The sequence below is a fragment of the Pelophylax lessonae genome (assembly GCF_965119305.1).
Source record: "Pelophylax lessonae genome assembly, chromosome: 6".
NCBI classification, from domain to species: domain Eukaryota; kingdom Metazoa; phylum Chordata; class Amphibia; order Anura; family Ranidae; genus Pelophylax; species Pelophylax lessonae.
Window position 1 is genome coordinate 108,264,142 of NC_138773.1, and position 24,756 is coordinate 108,288,897.

The window sequence follows — 24,756 nt, forward strand, 5'->3', positions numbered from 1 at the left end:
TCAGGATAATGCTCCTCAACATAATATTGCAAAGACCTTAAATATATAGTCATCTACAGTACATTCCACCATCAAAAAATTCAGAGAATCTGCAGAAATCTCTGTGCACAAGAGACAAGGCCGAAATGCAATATTGGATGCCTGTGATCTTCGGACCTTTAGATGGCACTGCATTAAAACCAGGCATGGTTCTGTGATGGACATCACTGCATGGGCTCAGAACTACTTCCAAAAATCACTGTCTGAATATAGTTCACAGTGCTATCCAAACATAGAAGAAAAAGCTCTATCATGCAAAGAAGAAGCCATATCTGAACATGATACAGAAACACTGCTGTCTTCTCTTGGCCAAAGCTCATTTAAAAGTGATCTGTTGTAAAGTGGAAAACTGTTCTGTGGTTAGACAAATCAAAATATGACCTTCTTTTTGGCAACCTTGGGCGCTGCATCCTCCAGACAAAAGAGGAGAGGGACCTACAGACTTGTTATCAGCACTCACTTCAAAAGCCAGCATCTCTGATGGCATGAGGGTGCATACTGCAAATGGAATGGGCAACTTGCACATCTGGAAAGGCACCATCACTGATGAATGATATATCTAGGTACTCAGGCAAGAACGGGACCAAATTCTTCTCCCAACTCCCAAAACTCCAGCAACTGGTCTCCTCAGTTCCCAGACATTTAGCGAGTTTTAAAAGAAGAGGGGATGCTACACCATGGTAAACATGGCCCTGCCCAACTATTTTGGAACTGCGTCGTACTTTGCCAGCTTTTGGTTGCCCTGTACCACCTTGAGAGATGTTGCTGCCATCAATTTCAAAATGATCAAATTTTTTTCTTAAAATTGTACATTTTTTCAGTTTAAAAAAAATGTGATACGTTTTCCATTTAAAAAAAAAAATATGGGTTTATGAGATTTGCAAATCATTGTATTCCGTTTTGATGTAGATTTTACACAGCGTTTAAATTTTTTGGTATTGGGGTTATAGAGTGAAGGATTAAAGTCTCTTTAAAGCCCCGTACACACGTGCAGATCGTCGGCCGAACAATCGGCCGTCTTTTGTCCCCGGGCTGTCGTGTCTGTTGAAAAGTGCAAAAGACTGCACAAGAATTTTGTCCGCCGACTACAGCCGACTGCAGAAGTGATGTCATGTGATGGTTAACTTTCCCTGTGTTTTTTCTTTTCTGAGCATGCCCAGTCTTGCAAATCTACTGTCTGTCGGCCGAATTCTGTATTGACAGGCGAACAATCGGCCGCTCTGGTGTCGGCATACAAAAATTTTAATGCTTGCACGACAGATTATTTTCGGCCGAAAGCGCGCTGTCGGCTGTCGGAAGCATCATACTAACAAACCGAAAATCGGCCGATCGGTCGTCTGCCGAATCTTTTCGGCCGACAATCTGCACGTGTGTACGGGCCTTTACTCTTCCACTCCAGTGCTCTGTGTAACAGCCACGCACCTTTTTGCAAGTATCATTATCCAGACCAGACTTATATTGTGGAGAAGAAAAGGGGGCATGGCATATCTGACCAAGTTCAATGGGCACTTTTTTTTTGGTGCTTATTAGACTACACTGTCATATGTAGACACCTTGCACCACGACAATGAAGTTTGTAAATAAGTCTGTCTACACAAATGTAGAAAATAAATAATATATATATACACACACATACATATACATACACACACATTATATATATATATATACATATATATACATATACACACACACACACACATATACATACACACACATACATACATACACTATATTATTATATATATATATATATATATATATATATATATATATATATATATATATATATATACACACACACATATACATATACATACATACACACACACACACACACATATATGTAACATTTGTGACTTTAATTGGGATTTAACCAAAAAGGTGATAACGTCTTACTGCAGAATGAGTTGGAGACCGGCAAAGCACTTCATCTGGATCCCGGCTTAGCTCAACTTTGTCCTGCTCCTGGTGAAGGAGAGTCAGTCCTGCAGCAATGTCACTAGGAACCAAATCTGTGTCCTACAAGGAAAATGTCAGTAAATGTTAGCACAAAGCAGATCAACAGCTTTGTAAACAAAATTATCAATCACTTGCAGAAATGGAATTGGACAATTGTAAGTGCCGGTTCACACTGCCGCGACCACTAAAGTCGCGTCGCTTCCAGCGTGACTTCAGCGCGAGGCGACTTTTTATTTGGCCAATCACAATATGATGTGTTGTGACCTAATTTCCTTTTCCTGTTTTTTTTTTTTTTTACATATTACAAAAAAGTATGGCAGACTAATGTACAGATAACGTTTATGGGGGAGGTGTAGGAGTGGCTGAACTGTGGAATGTCTAGCTTAATGCTAGAAAGTAGATAAGAATGCTAATTGAGGTCACTCACATTGAAGGAAAAACATCTTTTGTCTGTCTGTCCAGAAACTTAAAAAAAAAAAAAAAAAAAAAAAAAGAGCTTTTTTCATATAATTTTTAAGAAGCACATGCCTCCAAAGACGCCCAAAAAATGCCCGATAAATGCCTGCAAGAAAAAAAGCCACCCGGAGTGAAGCCGCATTACTGAAATTATAAGAAAAATGCTATTTTTTGGGGGTTCTGGACATGCTACAGAGATGAAACTTGACAGGTACATTTTTTAGACCCCCCCAGACACTAAATACAAAAAAATACATGCCTGACTAAAACAATGCCCGATAAATGCCTGCAAGAAACATGGCCAGGTTGACAGAAGACATATTCATGTTTTAATAAAAATTATACTCTTTTCTTGTTCAATACCATTTTTTTGGAAAGTCGGATGACAAGTCGCTTCAATTAAGATAAGGAGGCGACTCCCATTGAAGTATATGGGACAGGTCGGATCACTGGTCGCCTCAAAGTAGTACAGGACCCTTTTCTGAAGTCGGAGCGACTTCAGTAGTGCCAATTAAGACAGGACTGATTGAATTACATTGCTTTGGTTATGTCGGGCGACCTGGGGGCGACACAAGTCGCCTCGTGAGTCGCCCTAGTGTGAATGGGCACTAAGACTCAAGTCTGGGGATAGAACACACGTCAGAAATGGCACTCTATTCTAGAAAACAAGTGAAACCAATCAGTAAACTATGAATGCTTTTCTGAAAACACTGACTATGCTAAAATCGGGTCAATCATTCACCTTAGATTTCCTAATCCACTGCAGCCAAACCCCAGGTAGTTTACTGGCACAAAAGCTCTGTTCTATGCAATTTCCTCTTTTTCTGACTTTCATTGGTAGCTGTGGGAAGCTTCTTGTAAGATTCTGTTTACATCAGGTTTTCTGTATGTGAGAGCCAGTAAGGAACTGGCTGTGGGTGTGTTTTCTAAGCTCTCCCCTGTATTACAATCAGGGACTCTCGATCACAGCAGACATTGGGGTAGGGTGGATTGGTGCATTACAGCTGCACCTGTATGACAACCTAAAGATTTCAACTTTCAATTTTGATTTAAGTGTACGATTAAAGCCCAACAACAGCCACATTTACTATGATCTAGTTGGGAGCTTCTCTTCACTTACATTGTTGTCACTGCATCAGGAAGTGAGAGAGGAAATATGACCAAAAGGGATAAAGACAGCACTACAAATCTGGAAGTTAAAAAGGTAGATTCATCTAAGGGTAGTTCTAGCCACCACTCTACCGAAAAGAAAAAAAAATGCTGGCGTTAAAGCTGAATTAAAGTCTCACTGTAAAAAAACTGCAAGCAGGCAGGCTTTTATTTCATAAGAGACTTGCACTGTCTCTTCTGTAATAAAATGCCCCAATCTGCCTGCCCACCATCTCCTCTGGCACTTTAAACTCAGCTTTGCATGCATAGCTCAGCTTACAGTGCTGGGGTGGTCTCCACGTGCTGGGATGACGACCTCCTGTACATACACAGGAGTAACGTCATCCCCTACCGCCCAATGAAGAGGCCCAAAGACTGGCATTTAAAAGATGTTGGGGCAGGACCACTGGACAGTTAAGTATGAAGACTTTGGTTCTGCTTTAAGCATCCAGGGGTCAAGTCCACCCAAAGTATATTTCTGTTTTAGTTGAATATTACTATTTCTATATCCCAATTGTCCTAACCCTTTTCTGTTGAAGCCTTAAAGAACAGAACTCTGGAAGCTGTGCCCAAAAAAGACAGGCAGAGGGCAAAAGACTAGTCACCATATTCATGTGATCTCCCTGCAGCTGATTGTTTCCCAATTACCGACTTACCAAGGCTTGTTCTACACATGGTGTCTCCGTATGGAGGTGGCCATCTTGGTAGAGACAGGGCTTTGCTTTTTCATGTCAGAGCCACCAGCAAGGAGCACAGTGAGCAGCACAGCAGCGTTATTACCAAATCTCACTACAAATCTCCTGAGACTAGCAGTGAGAGGCAGCAATGCCTTAGACTGACACTGCACACCACACCACCAAACAAATGCACAAGGATGAGGCTGTAAACACAAACGCTAAAGCACCCTCTCATATCAAGAAGTGTACTACTATTTTTCAGAAGGAAAATCAGGTCAAAATGGTAATTTTTTTAGGGTACTGCTTAGGCAAAAATTACCATTTCCTGATGTTCCCTAGAACATAGCAGATATTTACTTTCTGAGTTCAGGTCCATGTTAAAGCGGAGTTCCACCCAAAAGTGGAACTTCCGCTTTAGGTGGTCCTAACCCCCGGACATGCCACATTAGGCATGTCATTTTTTTTGGGGGGGGGGGGGGGAGCGGGTACCTAGTTTTGACAGGTACCCGCTCCCACTTCCGCTCGGAGCGCCGCAGGGCCCTGAGCGGAAGTTCACCTCTCCCCCTCCCTCCCTGCAATCTTCTGGGACATGTCAGAGGTCCCAAAAGATTGCCGGCCAATCACGGCGCGCAGCGCGACTCGCGCATGCGCAGTGGGTACCCGGCTGTGAAGCCACAAACTGTCACAGCCGGGTGCCCACAGCAGTGATGCCGGCGCCGAAGGAGAGGATCGAGGCTTCGGGCGGCCGCATCGCTGGACCATTGGACAGGTGAGTGAAATGGCTGGAACTCCGCTTTAATGAAATAAAGCGAAAAAGCAAAAAACAAAAAGTAAAAATAGTCTCACAATTGCTGCATCACCAGCATCCCCGAAAGATATATAAAAAAATGTATGTGTATATATATATATATATATATATATATATATATTCAACCTGCAGGCATGCAATCAAAACATATTCAACTTTGGGTGGACTTGATGTTTAATTTCCTAAACCGATGAGGAGTATTCTTAATCAAGCACAACCAATTTACCCTTTTTCATAAGAAAGAAGCAAATATGCAGACCTGACAATGAAAGTATTGTCACTGTCCCTTTCTCTAAAATATCAATAATAGCAAAATTTACACAGAGAATGAGAACTGTTCCTACTAATTCATGGGAGCCATATGTACCAGATTCATATCTGCTCAGCGAGGGTTTTTCAGACACTGTATCAGTAGTAGTAGGAATAATATAACAGTAGTGTATTGCAACCTATGATGCTTCTGGCAGTTGCTATGATAACAAGAACACAGCACTCATGTAGGAACCACACTGTCCAGTAGGGGGCACTCTGATACACCCAAACTCAGCACATTTTTTTTTTTTTTTTTTTTTAAAACATAGCCAGAGGGTTGCTTGTTCCACGTCTGCTTATTCTTTACATGTATGGGAAAGTCATTGTTTCTACAGAAAAGGTTGAAGTCGTTCAAAAATAGTTTACATGGAAAAAGGTGTAATGCCATTTTACAACTTCAATACATTCTGAGTAACTGGAAAAAAAAAAAAAAACAGAAAACATGTTTGTTCCAGGGCAGTAAATAATGCTGAAGACATGCAGGCAGGCAATTAGTTTCAGAGGGAAGTCAACAATGGCAGCCCACATATTTCTCTCAATAAAAGGATTTTCTTTAATTAAAGGGATGCTAAAGATTTACTTTTTTTTTTTTTATTCCCTACTGGGCACTTTCACCCCCTTCCTGCCCAGGCCACTTTTCAGCTTTCAGTGCTAACACACTTTGAATGACAATTGCACGCTCATGCTACACTCGACCCACATTCAATTTTTATCATTTTTATCACACAATTAGAGCTTTTTTTTTTTGGTGGTATTTAAACCCAAAAACGCAAAAAAAAAAAAACCTGCAAGACAAAAGGCATTATGAGCTAGTATGCATCGCATACTAGCTCATTATGTATTACTTACCTTAGAATGAAGCCCCGACACAGACCCCCGGACATCGCTGCAGGCACTGCCATGATCCCTCGCCGTCTCTTCCGGGTTCGGCGGCTCCGGCGCTGTGATTGGCCGGAGCCGCAAAGACGTCACTCCCGCGCATGCGCGCGGGAGTGATTTTCCGGCAAGCTCCCGGGAAGCAAAACTGAAGGTCCCCCCGGACCTTCAGAGCGCATGCGCCGCTCGCGTGAGCGGCTGCATGCACTGCAAATATCTCCTAAACCGTGTCGGTTTAGGAGATATTAATTGTACCTACAGGTAAGCCTTATTATAGGCTTACCTGTAGGTAAAAGTGTAAAAAAGCGGGATACTACCGCTTTTATCACCACTGGGGTTTGTTAAGCAAACGGAAAACGACAGAAACATTTTGAAAAAAAAAAAAAAAACACTTTTCAAAGTATAACATTTTGCAAACAGCTAACAGGCAGCACTGGTGGCCACTTGTTGGGACTGCAATTAAAATCAGAACACTGATAATTAGTGCCCTGATTATCAGTGTAGATGTGCCTTTAATACAAGGCGATTATCGGCTCTCCTCTCCCCTTCACACACTGTCAGTGAGGAAAGGAATGCCGATAACTGGCTCATTGCACACAGCTGATCACAAGGTAAAGGGATACTGTGATTGGCTCTGGCTGCTGTCATTCAAATTCTGTGAGAAGGGAGCAGGGCCAATCTACTTTGTGTGTGTCAAAATACAGCTGTGTGTGTGAATGGACATGAAGAGCAGCGTCTCGGGAGCGAGCCTGCTTGCTCTGGGGGTACTCGGCAGGAGGAAGGGGAAGGAGCCCTGGCAGGGGATCAGAGAAGAGGAGAATTGGGACTGTTCTGTGCAAGGCCACTGCACATAGCAGGTAAGTATACCAGGTTCTTTTTCTTTTATGTGCCTTTAATATCACTTTAAGAGTGAAGAAAAAGAGAACGTTCACAGAAAAATACACCAGTGACAGATAAGGAATAATTGTGGACCTTTAAAAGCTCTGGGCTGGTATATGCAATGCATTAAATTAATTAAAAATGTATCAAATCTTAGCCAAAATCTAGGGGAGCATAGCAACCAATTAGCTTCTTTTACTTTCAAAGCTTAACTGAACAAACAGAATGATAAAATGTGATCGGTTACTATGCCCAGCTGCTCCAGAATCTGTCTGCTCCAGTTTTGATAAATTTCTTCCATTGTACTTTCCTTGCACTGTTCACACATAAAAATCACAAACCGCAGCCCATCGATGTGAACAGGTCCTAGGATAAAACCTCAATGATGGCCATAATGGCAATAAAAAAAAAAAAAAAAAAAAAAAAAAGTTTTATGAAACTCTCTTACAGAAAAGTAAGTGGTGAAGAGTTCAGCGATACTCGAGAAAGCCACTCTGTTGTCATTGTCACTGCCTACGCAGCAGCACAGAAGTCTGATCCGGGTCTCCCAGACTCTTGAAGCCGCCTTCTTGACATTGTACAGTAGCTGCTGCGATTGACTACTCTCCAGGTTGTGATCTGGTCTATCCACAAAATACAGAGCTTTCTTGTGGCCAAGCGGGTCAAACACAATCATAACGGCAATTGTCGTAAACAGGATGATAATCCAACTGCAATACACAGAAGCAAGAGGGAAAAACATACCTATTAATAATAAAAAAAAATAAAAAATAAATAAAAAAGAGTAATTCCAGTTACGTGGAAAAAAAAAATTGAGTTTTTGTAAGAACTTACCGTAAAACTCTTTTCTCTGAGTCCTCCGACAGTCGCAGCCCCTCATACAGCCTTCACGAGTAATGGCGCCCTCTGCAGGAGCAAGCTAGGCAGTTTTAAATGTTAAAAAAAAAAAACTTTCTACACTTTAGGCACACCTCCAGGGGGCCGTCCCTCAGACATTATCCTGACCCAGTTACCACTGTCCTTCAGTTTTGTAGCAAGCAGTACCGGAAGGCAATTACCCCCAGATGGGCTGGGACTGTCGGAGGACTCAGAGAAAAGAGCTTTTAAGTTCATAAACTATTTTCTCTTTCGTCCTCCGACAGTCGCAGCCCCTCATACAGCCTTCATAAGTGGGACGTCCCAAAGCAGTGCAGGTGTGAGGAGTGAGAAGACGCAACCTACCAAAAAAGGCAACGTATCAACCAGGCCAGAAAACAACTGAGCCAACAGGGTAATAACCAAAGCTCAAACAGGAGCTAACCCAGAATAAGAAAAAAAAAAACACCCCAGGAAGAGACAGAAAAAAAACACGTCTCTTACAACAACTGCCGCACTCAAAACCTTGCGGCCAAAAGGAAGCATCCGAGGATGCCAGCACATAAAAAGTTTGTAAAACTTTGCGAAAATGTGCACCGATGACCAGGTTGCTGCTTTGCACACCTGAGCCACAGAAGCCTGATGGCCAAGCGCCCAAGAGGCATTGACGGCTCTAGTAGAATGTGCCTTTACAGGGAAAGGAGGAACCTGACCCTTGATTGAATAGGCCTGAACAATAGTCTGTCTGATCCATTTAGAAATGGTTGCCGGCTTGCCGCAGACGAACCCTTCCGAGGTCCCTCAGGAAGGACAAACAGGGAATCAGACTTCCTAAAAGACTCTGTGGCAGACAGGTAAACCCTGACCGCCCGGACCACATCCAAGGAATGCAAGGCAACTTCCTTGGGATGCATGGGCTTAGCACAAAGCGAAGGCAACACAATATCTTCATTGAGGTTGAAAGACACAGCACCTTTGGGACAAATAACTGGTTGGGTCGCAGGACCACTTTATCCCTATGAACAACCAGATAAGGCGAACGGCAAGACAGAGCCGCCAACTCAGACATCCTGCGAGCAGACGTGATAGCTACCAGAAAGGCAACTTTCTGGGACAACACAGGCAGAGGTATTTCTCTCATGTTCCTAAAGGGAGGCCGTTGCAAACAGAACACCAAATTCAGGTCCCAGGGAGGCAAAGGAGCCTTCCTCGGGGGAGCCAGATGCTGCACCCCCTGAATAAAGGTGCGAATCAAGTAATTCGTCGCCAAGGGACACTGGAAAAGAATTATAAAAAAATAATAATTTAAAACCGCGCGCTTTACCAAAATATATAAGAATGTGAATGAATAAAATAAATGAGATGTGATGCAGCTGCTGTTTGTAAAAACTTAGATAAAAAAACTTAGATAAAAATGTGAAATCAATATTAAAAACAGCGCTAGCATAAAAACAAGATTATATATTAAAAAATTAAGCATTAAAATATATAATGTGCATAATGTGAAAAAAATCATACAGATACATAAAAGGCAATTTAAGTGAAAAAAGTCCTTTCATTATAAGTGATCAATAAAATCCAAAGTGCTCCAGTGCAAAACAGAAGATAAAGTGCTCCAGGTGACAGTGACCCCTCCAGGTTCCGCACTCACCAGAACAGCAGATAGAAACAGCATGTAATCACTGGGATAATATACAAGGACTTCTCCTTTGGAATGCCACGTTGTACCAGGTGTTTCTTAGATAGGGATGGCCCGAGTCACCTGGGGCCCCCGCTTGTCTGCTATTATGAATCGTGGAGGATACGGTGACAGGCAGCAGCCAGTTGCACATCCGAGTCACGGCACCAAAATGAATAGGGATAGACCGTCACTCACGAGCCCTGAATACACAGCGGTTATGCTGTCACCTGCCAACAGCAGAGGCCGGAAGGACTTGCCTTGTGTCAGAGTTGGTGACAGGAGCCACCACAAAAGATCAAATCTGGCGAGGTGGCTCAGAGAAATCCTCCTGTCCAACGAATGAGGCATTCTGTCCCACCTGGCAAGAATCTCTGCTTGCAGAGTTCTCGTGTGAAATTGAGCAAACGGGATGGCTTCGAAAGCCGAAACCATCAGACCCAGGGACCACATACAGGCCCGTAGAGAGGAGAGATCGCTGTCCCTGAGGGACCTGATCTCACCCTGCAGGGTCCGGAGTTTGTCCTCCGGGAGAAAGACTTTCGCCTGAGCGGAGTCCAGGACCATCCCCAGGTACAGGAGGCGAACCGAAGTTGATGGTCCACCCGAACTCCTGGAGCGTCTGAACCGTGACCGACAGATCGCTCGTCAAAGTGGCACACGAGCTCGACCTTAACAGGAGGTTGTCCTGATAACTGAGGAACGCAATCCCCTTTAAACGCAGTAAAGCCAGCACCGGAGCCAAAACCTTGGTGAATACCCTGGGAGCCGAAGCGAGACCGAAGGACAACACCACAAACTGAAAATGCTCCTCTGCCACCACGAAGCGGAGACACCTCTGATGACCCTCATAGATCGGGATGTGCAGATACGCATCCTTCAAGACGATGGAGGCCAGGAAGTCCCCGGGACTCAACGACGCCACCCCCGACCGGATGGATTCCATCTGGAACTTCTGTACCCTCACAAAGCGGTTTAGAGACTTAACTCCAGAATTGGACGCACCTTGCCCTCTTTTCTGGGCACTGTGAACAGATTGGAATAAAAACCACGAAACCTGTCCCATGAAGGGACTGGCACAATGACTCCTTGGGCGAGAAGATCTTGTACCGCCCCCATGAGATCTCTGAGACGATCAGGAGTCAGATGGAGATTTGATGAAAAGAACCAGTCTATAGGGAGAGATGGAAACTCGATCTTGTACCCTGAACAAATCAGTTTGTGAACCTACCTGTCCTGAATTCTGGACAACCAGGGTTCCTGAAAACAATGCAGACCTCCCCCGACCCCTGAAACAAGTGAAGGCGTCCCTTCAGGAAGAGGTGGACTGGGCCGCCGAACCGGCCTGACCGGCCTTGGGCTTACCCGACCACGGCTACTTGTCACCACCTGAGGTCTTGAGGAGCTTTGAAAAAAAAAAAAAAAACCAAAAAAAAAAAAAAAAAAAAAAAAAGTACTCTGCCTAGTGCGGGGGGGATTTTCCCTTAGAGGCTTGAGGCAAAAGGGTACTCGTACCCCCCATAAGCCCCTTAATCAACTCATCCAGAGTGTCCCCAAAAAGACGACTACCCACATAAGGGACATCAGACACAGTCTTTTTGGAAGCGTGGTCAGCCAACCAGCTTTTTAGCCAAATAATGCGGCGGACTGCAAACCCGACCGCAGACAGTCATGCGACCAAGGGAGCCTCGTCCCAAGGCCACATTACACAGGTACATCACGACCTGGGCCACTTGATCCACGATGTCAAGGGCAGTCGGAGAGGCCGACTCTGCCACCAGGGTGCACCGAAGCACCTTGGACCATTCCGTGACAGCCTGAGAGACCATCACTGAAGCAAACACAGGTTTGAGCAGGGAGCCCGCCACCAAATACATGTGGCGGGAAAGCGTCTCCACACGCCTATCCGCCGGATCCTTGAACACTGGGGAGTCATCCACAGGCATCAAGGTGGATTTTTTCAACCTAGAAACAGTGTGGTCCACCTTAGGTGATAACATCCAACGCTTGTCTACAGGATCCGCAAAGGCATAAAAGGTAGTTGAACCGCTTAGGCACCACCAGCATATGTTTGATGCGACGCCATTGGTCGTTCACAATTTCGTGAAGCACCTCGGGGCAGGGGAAAACCTGACCCGACTTCTGGGCTTTGCGGAACCCGAAGGCAGCCCGCATTACTTGACTGAGAGGGCTCATCGTCAAGATTTAAAGTCTCCTTAATGGAGCTAATAAGTGCATCCACAGCTCCGCGTTCTCGCGCAGCTGTTGAGGAAGACTCCTCCTCCTCCTCCCCCCCATCGGAATGCGAGGACTGGGACCCCTCCGGGGGGACATTGTCCGTGGCAACCAAATCAGGCTCTGAGTCAGAAGACTGGGAGGGCATAGGCCGTTTGCGAGAGGTGCGTCCAGACATCAACAGATCCACTTTAGATGCTAAAGTCGCAAGAGCAGCAGATAATGAGGCCATGGAAGAGGATTCAGGGGTTCCAGAAGCACCAACCAGGTCTGTGGGGAATTTGCTATCCTGGGACTCCATTTTTGTAATAAAAAATGTTCGGAGCGCTGGCCCTTTAAAATGGCGGTTCCAGCGGACCCCCACCGCAAAACTGCACCACCCGTGGAGACCCCTTAGAAACAGCTATAGCCACAAGAAGAAAGTTTTTGCAGGAAAATGCCCAAGAAAACAGTTAAAAATCACCCCACAGTGTCCCAGTGTACTTGCCACATGCTGCTGCGGTGAAGAGAAAAAAGGAAGTGACCTCACTCACTAGAGGCCTATGCCCGTCCAGAGGCACAAAAAAAAAAAAAAAAAAAAAATTGGTGCCTGATAGAAAACACATAGGAGGAAGCACTGGCAAAATGGCCGCCGCCCTTACTAGGCGGTCGCCCACACCCAAGATGGCGCCCAAACCAGCGCCAACATGAGGAGCTAAAATGGCTGCTGCCCACACAAGGAGGCCAAAACAGCCTGTCCTCACCCAAAATGGCAGCCGTGCGAGCGGAGCCAATATAGCAAAAAATACATGCGCTGGTCCCCACAGGGAACCCCAGAGTGCACTCCGGGGATGTAGTAAACATCCCCCAGTCATGGCAGTATGCACCACAGAGAACCCCCAGCAGGGGCAGGGAGGAAGGGGGCCGCAGCCAGGAAGGATGCTAGCAACTTACAGGCGTTCCAGAGTTGAGACATCCCGTCGAAGAAGACTCCGCAGGCTCGTCCCCATCTCAAGGGGCACTGTCGTTGCGAGGCCAGGGTGCACCAATGACCTGCGACGCTCGGTGGCAGGCTGGGACTCCATAAGGATCTATATTATCCAGTGCAAGGCCCAGCTCTGCTGTCGCTTGTAGTCCTCAAGGAAAACCCTGACTAACTAGCGATAGTGAGAGAAATAAAAAGCTATTTTCCAAAGAAAAAAACACTTTTGAAGTAAAAAAAAACAAAGAAACTGAGACACTAGGTCCCAGCAGGGAAGACCTAGCCTACTCCTGACGCTAGGCAGCATAAAACTGAAGGACAGTGGTAACTGGGTCAGGACGGCCCCCTGGAGGTGTGCCTAAGTGTAGAAAGTTTTTTATTAACATTTAAAACTGCCTAGCTTGCTAGAGGGCGCCATTACCCACTCGTGAAGGCTGTATGAAGGGCTGCGACTGTCGGAGGACGTAAGAGAAACAGCAAATTAATAAATTCTAATACATATCGATCCAAGAAAGGGATTGCTGCACTATAAAATGTATTAAAAGTCAAGTCATACAGAAAATATCATATAGTTTTCCATAACAGTTTCGGAATACATTGATGGAAGGACGTCGTCTAACAATGAGTAAATATTGCATAGCATATATAATCAAATAAGCACCTGGAATCAAATTAGTCAATCACGTGCAAAGAAAACAATTAAAAAAATCTGAGATACATGTCCCTACTCTGCGCTTTAAACATTAAGGCCAGGTTCACACCTGTCCGGCTCAATATTTCCCAATTTCCAAAGCAGCTGTTCAGCTGCAATTTTTGATGCGATTCAGATGCAAATTTTTGGAGCTGGCAGCCATTGGCGTCTTTAACAATAGCTGGTGGTTAAGGAGCGGGTTGGTAAGCCAGCTGCAGAGTCCTTAACACCACATGACTCAGCTATGAACAGTTCCCCCTGTCAAAGTGGGGGGTCCCCCCCCAATCCATAACAGAGTCTTTTGGGTCTTGTATGGATTTTAGGGGAACCCCATGCTAATTTTTTTTTAAACACCGTGGGGTCCCCCCCAAAATCCAAATCAGTCACTGGACTGCTATTTAAATGCTGAAAAAGCGTATTTAGCAGTCTAGATTTACTAAAATAATTGCATTTCCACGTTCTGTGTACTGTGGGAAATCAGATATATAGCGAATGCAGGCTCCTGGGTTTAGTAATACTTTATACTTTATATAAGTCGGCATACAGAGCTAAATATTTCTGTTAAGGAGGTCATCAATTAGAGAAAAGAATCACAGTACACTGAGTGAAGATTGAATGTTCATATATTCAATGAAGTGGGCTTATTTTATGAACTTTATTCTATGTATGAGAATACTTTGACATTTTAGGCTGAATATATGCACAGATATTCACTGTATGACCATATAGGAGTTTGATGTGATTAGTTGCATTTAGAGCGCTGCACAGTGGCGATTGATATTGGTATTCATAATATTAAATAAAAAAAAAAATTATATTATATATATATTATATTTACATTACAATTCCTACGCAAGTAAATGTAATTGGGCGTCATTAAAAATTACCTTTCCTTTTCAATCTGCAGTGCTGTAGCAGAACGTGTACAGAACGCATCCCAGAAATGCAATTTCCTGGTAATGTGATTGGCATATGGATTTTCCCAGAAGCCTGCACTAACCTACAAATCTGATTTTGGACATCTCTGTAAACAAAAATGCCATTTTTGGTTAGATACTTTCAAAGGGAAATCACACACAAAGGGATGCAGCCCCTGCCACTTTCCTCAGAGCCCTGCAGGTGCTGATCGTTATAAAATCACTCCCATTAAATTTTGAACATGGACACACACACAAAGAGCCATTTCTTCAGAATAACAAGACATTGGAATCTGCAACAATGTTTTTTTAAAAATGCTTGCAAAGTACATAGACCACCCAAAGGGGAAAGTATTTTTTCTCAACAAAAGGGGAATTACTCTTTGTTATGCATTTTTTTTTTATACATTTGTTTAAAAGTTTGTATACCCTGGCAGAAATCGGGAAATGTTGGCAAATTGAAAATATAACTGATCAATAAAAAGTTTTTTGGCATGAAGGATAGCGATCATATGTAGTAATTTATTATCACATAGTTGTTTGGCTTCTTTTTAAATCATAACAACATAAATTACCCAAATGGCCCTGATCAAAAAGTTTACATACCCTGCAATATTTGGCATTAGTACAGACACAAAAAGGTTTGTTTTTTATCTCAGTCTTTCCAGCCTAGGAGGAGAGATGTGGGGTCCTATAGACCCCACATCTCTCCATAAAGAGGACCTGTTATGCCCTATTCTTATTACAAGGGATGTTTACATTCCTTGTAATAACAATAAAAGGGATAAAAAAAAAAAAAAAAAAAAAGGGAAAGTGTAAAAATATAAAATCAAATAAACAATTTTTTAAAGTGCCCCCAGCCCCGTGTGCTCGCATGCAGAAGCGAACGCATACGTGCACGTACCATTGGGCCAAAGACTGTCCTCATCAGAGAAATGAAGTAAAGCTAGCAGAAGATGAAAATGTCAAAGAGTGTAACATTACACGGTTTACAAAAGTTATGACGGACTCGGAGATCTTCCTAACTGAATCACTGGGATCAGCTATCATTGACACAGCATGCACACGTACTGTTTGTGGTGAAAAGTGGCTGGATAGTTACATGAAAGACCTGAGCCAAAGCCAAATAAACAAACTGATGCAAACAGAATCTTCAAGCTGTAGACCTTTCAGATTTGGTGATGGTCAGGTGGTACACTCCTACAGAAAGGTAAAGCTTCCCGCTAAGATCGGACCAACAAAATGTCACATTGAAACGGAAGTTGTTCCTGTTGATATCCCTTTACTGCTGAGCAAAATGGCTCTAAAGAGAGCAGGAACTGTTTTAGACATGGAGAATGACAAAGTTGTCATGTTCAAGCAACCAGTGCCTCTTGAGCTCACTAGTTCGGGACACTACTGTGTCGACATTAGAGATGGTAATACTGAAGTGGACACCAATGAAAGTGAAGTTCTTGTCATCACAGCAGAGATGTCTACAAAAGAGAAGCGTAAAATTCTCCTGAAGCTTCACAAACAGTTTGGCCATGCCTCTGCAGACCGGCTGCAGAGGCTTATCCTCAGCTCTGGAAATACTGACACAGACTATCCAGTTATTCTGCAAGAGATTATCCGTGACTGTGAGGTATGTCAAAGATATAATAGGACCAAACCCAGGCCTGCTGTGGGTTTGCCTTTAGCCTCAGAGTACAATGAGACGGTGGCAATGGATTTACATGAGCTGGAACCTGGCATATGGTACCTCCACATCATCGACCATTTCACACGCTTCAGCGGTGGAAACATTGTGAGAACAAAGAAAGCCTCTGAAATTGTCAACTCTTTCATTCACTCATGGATAAGTGTTCATGGTGCCCCAAAACGGATATACACTGACAACGGTGGTGAGTTCAATAGTGAGGAGATAAGGGAGATGGCAGAAAAATTCAACATTGAGATGAAGACCACAGCGGCATACAGTCCTTGGAGCAACGGGCTGCTGGAGAGACACAACATGACTCTGACTGAGATTCTTCTGAAGGTGAAAAGGGAAAACGGGTGTGGCTGGCAGACTGCTCTAGACTGGGCTTTAATGGCCAAGAACAGTATAGATCAATGTGCATGGTTATAGTTCACACCGGCTGGTGTTTGGTCACAGTCCTAATCTTCCCTCCATTTTGGTTAATAAACTGCCTGCTTTAGAAGGCACTTCTATGAGTACTAGAGTAGGACAAAACCTAGCAGCATTGCATGCTTCCAGAAGAGCATTCACAGAGGTGGAATGCTCAGAAAGAATAAAAAGAGCTTTATGAAAGCCGCTTAGGCCTACAGATGAAAAGTATGAGACAGGAGACAGAGTGTACTACAAACGAGCAGACAGTACAGAGTGGAAAGGTCCTGCTGTAGTTATCGGTCAAGATGGCTCTGTAGTATTTGTCAGACATGGTGGTATCCTTGTCAGAGTACACCAGTCCAGGCTGAATAAAGTTAATGCACAGGATGGGGATACACTTGTACTACCTGATATTCCTGGAGATAGTACAGAAAAAGAAAATGTAATACACACTGATATGTCAGAAAATTCAGATGATGAAATGAGTGTAAATAGAGAAGTGCTAATCCATGAAAACACAGAAACAGATGATAGAGAAGATGTGAGACAAACTAATGAGAGGGATGCTACTAATACAGTGGGTTCCACGGGTGTCAAACTGAAAACAGGTCAGACAGTGACATTTACAAACAGAAATGATGAGACAAAACACACGGCCAGAGTTTTAGGCAGAGCAGGGAAAGCAAAAGGGCAATATAGAAACTGGTACAATGTGCGGTATCTTGAACCAAATGGCAACGAGGGTCAAAAGGAAGCTTTAGACATGTCACAAGTTGATGATCTTCTCACTGAATGTGAGAACACCGATGGCGATGTACTTATTACCAAAGACATCTCTTTTGATGCTGCTAAACAGCAAGAGATTGACAACTGGCAAAATAATAATGTTTACGAAGAAGTCACAGACAAAGGTCAGAAATGTATCTCTACTAGATGGGTCTGTACGTTAAAGGAAACTTCTAGTGGTGTTGTTCCCAAAGCCCGCCTTGTGGCGAGAGGTTTTGAAGAAGTCAATATGCATGAATTACAGAAAGATTCTCCCACATGTGCATCAGAATCACTCAGGCTCCTGTTAGCTGTTATTTGTCAAAACAAATGGCAAGTGAACTCTATCGATATTAAGTCTGCTTTTTTGCAGGGAAGGGAACTCTCAAGAGACATTTACATTCGTCCCCCACCAGAAGCGAGCGTGGAAACTAAAGAAATGTGTGTATGGACTTGCAGATGCTTCCCTCTACTGGTACAACAAGGTCAAAGAACTCATGCTGAAAAGTGGGGGTAAAATGTCACGGGTTGATCCTGCAGTGTTTTATTGGCAGAATGAGCAGTCTGAGGTAACAGGAGTACTGGCATGCCATGTGGATGATTTTTTTTGGGCAGGTTCAGAGCATTTTGTAACCAATGTTATCCCTGTGCTTAAATCTGCATTTCACGTGGGTCGTGAAGAGTGTGAGAGTTTTTCATATGTGGGGATGAACATTGCTACTGTGGGTGGTGTAGTACAGGTGCATCAGCACAGTTATATTGAAAACCTACAAAGAATTAATTTGCAGGCAACACGTGCTGTACAGAGAGAGGCCCCACTGAATGAGAAAGAAAGAGAACAACTCAGATCCAAAATAGGACAGGTTCTGTGGGTTGCTAAACAAACAAGACCAGATGTTATGTTTGACACATGTAGCCTAGCATCCAACATTAAGAATGCTACTGTTCAGTCCATACATGAAGTGAACAAAGTGCTCCGTAAACTTAAGTCAGAGAAGGTAACACTTAAGTTTCAATACTTGGGTAACAGTGAGGATTTGAGTTTGGTAGTATTTAGTGATGCTTCACTGGGCAATCTTCCAGATGGAGGTACACAGGGTGGGGCTCTAATTGCCCTCATGGAAAAATCAGGAAAGTTCTCCCCACTGTTTTGGCAATCTAAAAAAATTAGACGTGTGGTAAGAAGCACACTGGCAGGAGAAACCCTTGCCATGTCAGATGGTATTGACAATGCTATGTTCTTGGCTATGCTCTACTCTGAACTCACTACTGGTAAAGCTCATCTTAATGCTCTTCCTCTTATCTGTGTTACTGATAACCATTCCCTGTTTGACGCTCTTAAGTCTACAAAACAGGTCACAGAGAAGAGACTAAGATTAGAAATAAGCGGTGTCAAAGAGCTCATACATGCTAATAAAATCAAAGAAGTGCGTTGGTCAACAGCCAAGTCACAACTTGCTGACTGTTTGACAAAAAAAGGTGCTTCCTCTCTTGCTTCTTAAAGCGCTGTATGAGGGTGTATGGAAACTGTAAAATCTGGTCCATTGAGCATATATCTTGGTATTTTTATTTTGTTTGTTTAAATACGCAAACTCACTTGAATGCTACTGTGTTCTGAAAATCATTTTTGTGTGACAATGTTTTATGTCAAACTCACCCGTTCTTTTTTTTTATCTTAAGAAGAGAGTGAGATTATTAACTTCATGTACAAGGGATATAGTTGTTTAATATACTGCCATCTTGTGGTCATTTCGGTTACTGCATCTTTTTCAGTGTTCCCTCCTATTCTATGATGTATTTTCCCTTCCTGTTTAGTTAGTGTGTAGGAGAAAATAAAGTACTGAGTGCAGAACCACGTCGTGTCTGTGGAGTTTATCATGAACAAATCATATCCCTCTGTAGTGTGTACCTGTTTCAATTAGAAGCACTAAGTGTTAGGGATCGACCGATTATCGGCAAGGCCAATATATTGAGGGCCGATATGCACTTTCCCAGATATATCGGAATCGGCCCCAGAAGTTGCCGATATTTTTGTGACGTCATTCTGCCTTCTTAGGCCGCCTCCCTCGCCTTGGACAGCCTCGTCTGGAGTCAGAACTAGTCTCGCAGGAGTGTACCACAGCCATACACCCACCCACAGCAGCCCGGTGCCAGCCAGCCGCCCACACTCACAGGCCCTGTAACAGCCAGCCACAGGCACTGTACCAGCCAGCCAGCCAGCCACCCACAGGCCCTGTACCAGCCAGCCAGCCACAGCCCCTGTGCCAGCCACACACCCACCACAGGGCGCCAGTCACCCACCACAGGGCGCCAGCCAGCCACCCACAGGCCCTGTACCAGCCAGCCACAGGCACTGTACCAGCCAGCTGCCCACAGGCCCTGAGGTACCAGCAAGCCGCCCACCCACCACAGGGTGCCAGACACCCACCCACCCACCACAGGTGGCCGGACAGCCAGCCACCCACCCACCACAGGGTGCCTGCCAGCCAGCCAGCCACCACAGGGTGCCAGCCAGCCAGCCACCACAGGGTGCCAGCCAGCCAGCCATTAAACAAAAATTAATATGTTCTCAATACCAGATTTGTGTCAAAAATTGTCTTTATTTTTCAAAACTTTAAAATGTACAAAATATCAGCCGATACCGATATGGGAAGTCCAAAATATCGGTATCGGCAATGAAAAACTGATATCGGTCGATCCCTACCAAGTGTCTTTCCTGTCTGCTGTACCTTTCCTTTGCTATCAGCATGAGTCACTTCTGACAAGTTTTCCTGATACCAGGGGAAAAAAAAAAAAAAAAGGTGATGGGAGGGATCTCCAGCTGATTGACAGCCTCAGCACTGTTCCTGTGTGCATTGTGGGGGGGAACCTCAGCTCTGATTCCTCCTTACTGAGCTTTGCAGACTAATTTCTTTAGCTCTAGGCCCCCTTTTTTCAGAACTCTTAGACAAGCTTATAAATAAAGCCCTTTGAATAGATGTAGAGAAGAGAGCACTGCAGTTACAACTTATGTAGGAGGATTTGTTTCATTTCTGTGCAACACCTGAGGTCAGTCACTTCACTGGGTACGTGGAAGGGTTTACAACCACTTTAAATCATAACTCACCATCCAATACCCAAAGAGGAATGACACATTCACAGAAGAAGATGGCTGTGGTGATACCAATGAGGGATAGGTCTGACTGGTTAGCAATAGAGGAGGAAAAACAGCAAAACAAGTCTGCCACAATGTGCAAGTTCGCTATGAATACCTGCACGTTACGGCAAGCCCAGCATATACCTCATGCATTACTGTATACCTCAACCTATAGTTCAACTTAAATCTGAGATAACGTGCAGGTGGCACTGCTGCTGAAATGTTATAAAAATTACCAGCTTTGTAAAATCTGAGGAACTGCAGGGATACCTTTGTGCTACCAAAATGGAAAGGTTCAAATGATTTTGTAAGAGTCGGTCTTCTCAGGTGCAATAAATTAGTTTTTATACATCAATTTTACAAATGGCTAAGATTAAGCATGTCCATCAAAAAAGATATAAAGGAGCTGCCATTGAAGGTCTTCTAAAATGTGTTATTTGGCTTACTACTATGCTGACCCAATGGCGCCCATACTTGCAGTCACTCAAGAAAATGTATACAGATCAGAAAGTAAGAGGAAAGTCAAAACGTTCTGCTTCGGATTGGTAACTGAAAAATAAAGTATAACTAAAAAGGCACAAATAGGATTTTTGACTTACTGAAAAATGCATTTCTCTGATGTTCATTTGACAGGCACAGCTCCTGATATTTACAACCATTAGGTTATACTGTCCCCTACAGGAGTAGAGTAAATTATTTTCTGCCTAGTGTCCTATTCCTGTAGAGGACAGAATAATGCACTGGCTATGAATATCAGGAGCTGTGTCCGTCAATAAATGAAAGAGAAACTTTTTTTTTTTTTTTTAAGTTTTGGACAGCATAAAGATGGATTAGAACCCCTGTCAGTTTTTATTACTGTCTGTGCCCCCATTAGGGTGATTTACCCTCTCTATATGTCCTGTTTACTATTAGCATTGAAAGTAATAGAGGGGAAATCTTCTAATGGGGTCACTAGTTCTGATGATCTGGGGGTCCCCAAGAAGTTCCCTTAACCACATCCTGCCAGGCCTATAACAGAATGACGGCCGGGCGGAGGATCAGTTATCGTGACTGGGCATCCAATGGGGTCGAGCAGGATAAGCCACTCGTGCGTGCCCCCAGGTGCTCTGACACCACCGTATCTCCAATCCCAAATAAAAAACTTAACGTAGGCTCTTTATGATGGATCACAGCGGTAACCAGGAAGTGACGGAAACCGGATTTCCTCCGTTCGCGCTAACAGCGGCTTTCCTGACAGGGTATTATGCACGGATATTCAGCGCATTGATTATTAGTGCAGCCCCCATCAGAGGTACCCACAACAGATGCCAATCAGTGCCCATCAGTTGAACAGACAAGGACTCACTGCTCAAGGTGGTGTAATTGCCTGATGACTCACACCGGTGCATGCCCCGGCTCGCCTCCGTGAAAACTTGATAAAAGAAAAGGAATTGGCAGCACTCCAGGTTGAGTCAAAATCCAGATTTATTGACTGGACATCCAAATTATGACAATCGTGACAAGGTAGACGCGTTTCACACACTGACTGTGTGCTTAATCATTACAAACATGTAATTTTGGCAGCACTCAACCTGGAGTGCTGCCAATTCCTTTTCTTTTATCAAGTGCCATCTATCAGTGCTGCCAATCAGTGCCGCCTCATCAGCGCCCATCAGTGAAGGAGAAAACTTACTAATTTACAAGAAATGAAGAAAAATGTTATTTGTTTAGCAAAAAGTAAACCCAGTGGTGATCAAATACCACAAAAAGAAAGCTCTATTTGTGGGTAAAAAAAAAAATTCTAAAAATGTACTATGGGTTCAGTGTCGCATGACCACGCAATTGTCATTCCAAGTGTGACAGTGCTGAAAGCTGAAAATTGGTCTAGGCAGAAAGGGGGTAAAGTGCCCTGTATTAAAAGTGGTTAAAAGGATAAGTTCACCTTTACCTGCAAAATGATGTACATTTATTTTTTTTTTTTTTTTTTAAAGAAAATGTGCATTTATTATTATTTTTTTTTATTGGGAGCCCAGAAAGCATTGCATCCTACGATCAGCTGAGCGTGAGTGCAATGCGGGGCTCTTGCATACTCTGTAAGTGGTTTGGCTGTACTTCGCCAAGCAGTTACACACTAATAGGAAGCATCAATGAACTACCACAGCGCTCAACAGCACCATGGTAGTTCACTGAGAATTAAAAGCCAACAACAACAGACTGCTGGACCTTGTAGTTTTCTGTTCACAAAACACTGAATGAATGAAGTGTCTGGGGGGGGGGTCCAAGATCCCGACTGTCACAACGGGGAGCCAGGGGGTTGCAGGGGGCGGTGGACTTGTAACATATTACACCCTGAATATGGGGGTAACATGAACTTATCTTTTACTTTGGAGGGATTTCCTCTCACTTCCCGTTTTGGCTACGGGACAGGAAGTGAAGGGAAATCTCCCCAATAGGACACAGATGGCAAAAAATAAACTAACAGGGGTTATAACCTTCCCTTATTCTATCCAAAATGAAAAAAAAAAAAAAAAAAGTGTTGCCTATAGTTCTACATTGAAGAGGGTCAGCATGACAGCCAGGAAACTAGCATTTTTCACAAAATGAGTTGTCAGCAATGGCAAACTCTAGCTTTCTCTCATGTCAGGGTTACTTTAAGAAGGGAGAATGTAAAGTAGAAGGTTAGGGGAGGTATACAACAAACTTGGTTCTTCCAGTGATGAAAGTTGTATATAGAAAGAATATGGTAACCCTTTAAAGAAGTCTCACTTCAATTTTATTAAAGTTCTCTGTTCCCATGTAGTAAGCACTGTGTCCCATGACCATCACCTTTGTCTATGTGCTGTCTAAGGCCAGCTGTGAGGTAGGACAGAACACCCCTCCTCCCGCCACAATCATCTAACACAACTAGCAAGGAGATGGTACTTTTCACCTTCTTGTCTCTCCAAGCACTTGCACGAGACAAGCGTCCCATAAAGAATGCAAGAGAAGGGGGGCTTGCCTAGCTAAAGTGTTACAATCAAGAAGGCTAGTTATTTGAGATGGAGAAACGTGCAACCTGTCAAAGCAGCAGTCTCCTTACTAGCTGTATTGTCAGAGGGCTGTGCAGGGTGGGAGGGGCCCTGTCCAACCGCATAGCTAGTCTAAGAGCCGGTTCACACTGGGGCGACCTGGTCGCCTGACAGGTCGCCTGCCATAGAGAAGCTGTGGACCCGTTCTAATAGGAGCGACACAAGTCGCTCCGACTTAGAAAAAGGGCCCGGAGCTTCTTTGGGGCGACCCGGAGCGACCTGCATTGACTTCAATTATATGAAGTCCGTGCCGGCCGCTCAGAGGTCGCGGTGCGAGCTGCGACTTCACAGGTCGCCCGGCAAAGTCGGCTCGCCCCAGTGTGAACGGGGTCTTAGACAACATATAGGATAGATGGGGAAAAGTACTACATGTGCTGTTTGACCTGGGGAACTGAACACAAAATCAAAATTAGACTTTTTATTTAATCAACATGCAGGACAAGAAAAAATACTAGTCACATAGCTGTTAAGAAGAATAAAGCCTTTGAAATTACCTAGCCACAACTGTAACCAGAATGATATGAACCACTGATTTGCCACACAGGACTCCATTGTCTGACACCCAGATGGCTCCCAACACTGCCCACACAAACTCTGGTACATAGAAAGCCAGGCGGATGTAAACCAGCTTGGGCATGCACTTTCTGGGTCCTGGGTTGGAGATTGTACCTGAAAAACAGAGCATCTGTAAAGAACATAGTTGTGGCATTATGTGATTACCATGCACAACAATGAAAAGTGTCTGAGATTTCAACAATTAGCCAGAAGTCAAGCCAAGAAAAATAACAGATACACAAAAAAAATATTAATTTTTTCCAATGGCTGTTATATCTATGCAATACATAAAAGCCACAAACCTGGTCCCAATTCTACAGTCAACTCTTCAACGCCTATGAAACTTTCTCTTTTGGTTAGGGATGCACCGATCTGACTTTTTTGGTCCCGATCTTTTGCTTTGTGAAATCGCAGATCCCGAGTCCGATCCGGAAGTACTATTTTGTGAGCTTATAACAAAATAATACTTTCGGATCGGCATCAGCAGATACCTTATAACAATTGTGCATTCAAAATATAAAATGTCATGGGTTTAGTCTTTAAGAGCCCATTCAGACTAGAGCGACTTGTCAGGCGACTTGTCAGCCTGACAAGTTGCGCTCGGTTGCGGTCCATTGAGTAGTACAGGACCCGTTCTAATAGGAGCGACACAAGTCGCTCCGACTT

The 24,756-nt window shown here is 43.9% G+C and overlaps 1 protein-coding gene across 1 annotated transcript in view; it reads right to left on the reverse strand.

Annotated features, from left to right (window-relative positions):
* Positions 1 to 24,756, reverse strand: part of DAGLB (diacylglycerol lipase beta) — a 74,047-nt gene that overhangs the window by 37,998 nt on the left and 11,293 nt on the right. The window contains exons 3-5 of the mRNA XM_082260655.1: positions 24,030 to 24,204; positions 7,607 to 7,868; positions 1,939 to 2,061 (exon numbers count right to left, since the gene is read on the reverse strand). Coding sequence (XP_082116781.1) covers positions 1,939 to 2,061; positions 7,607 to 7,868; positions 24,030 to 24,204 — 560 coding nt within the window. The remainder of the gene's footprint in view (positions 1 to 1,938; positions 2,062 to 7,606; positions 7,869 to 24,029; positions 24,205 to 24,756) is intronic.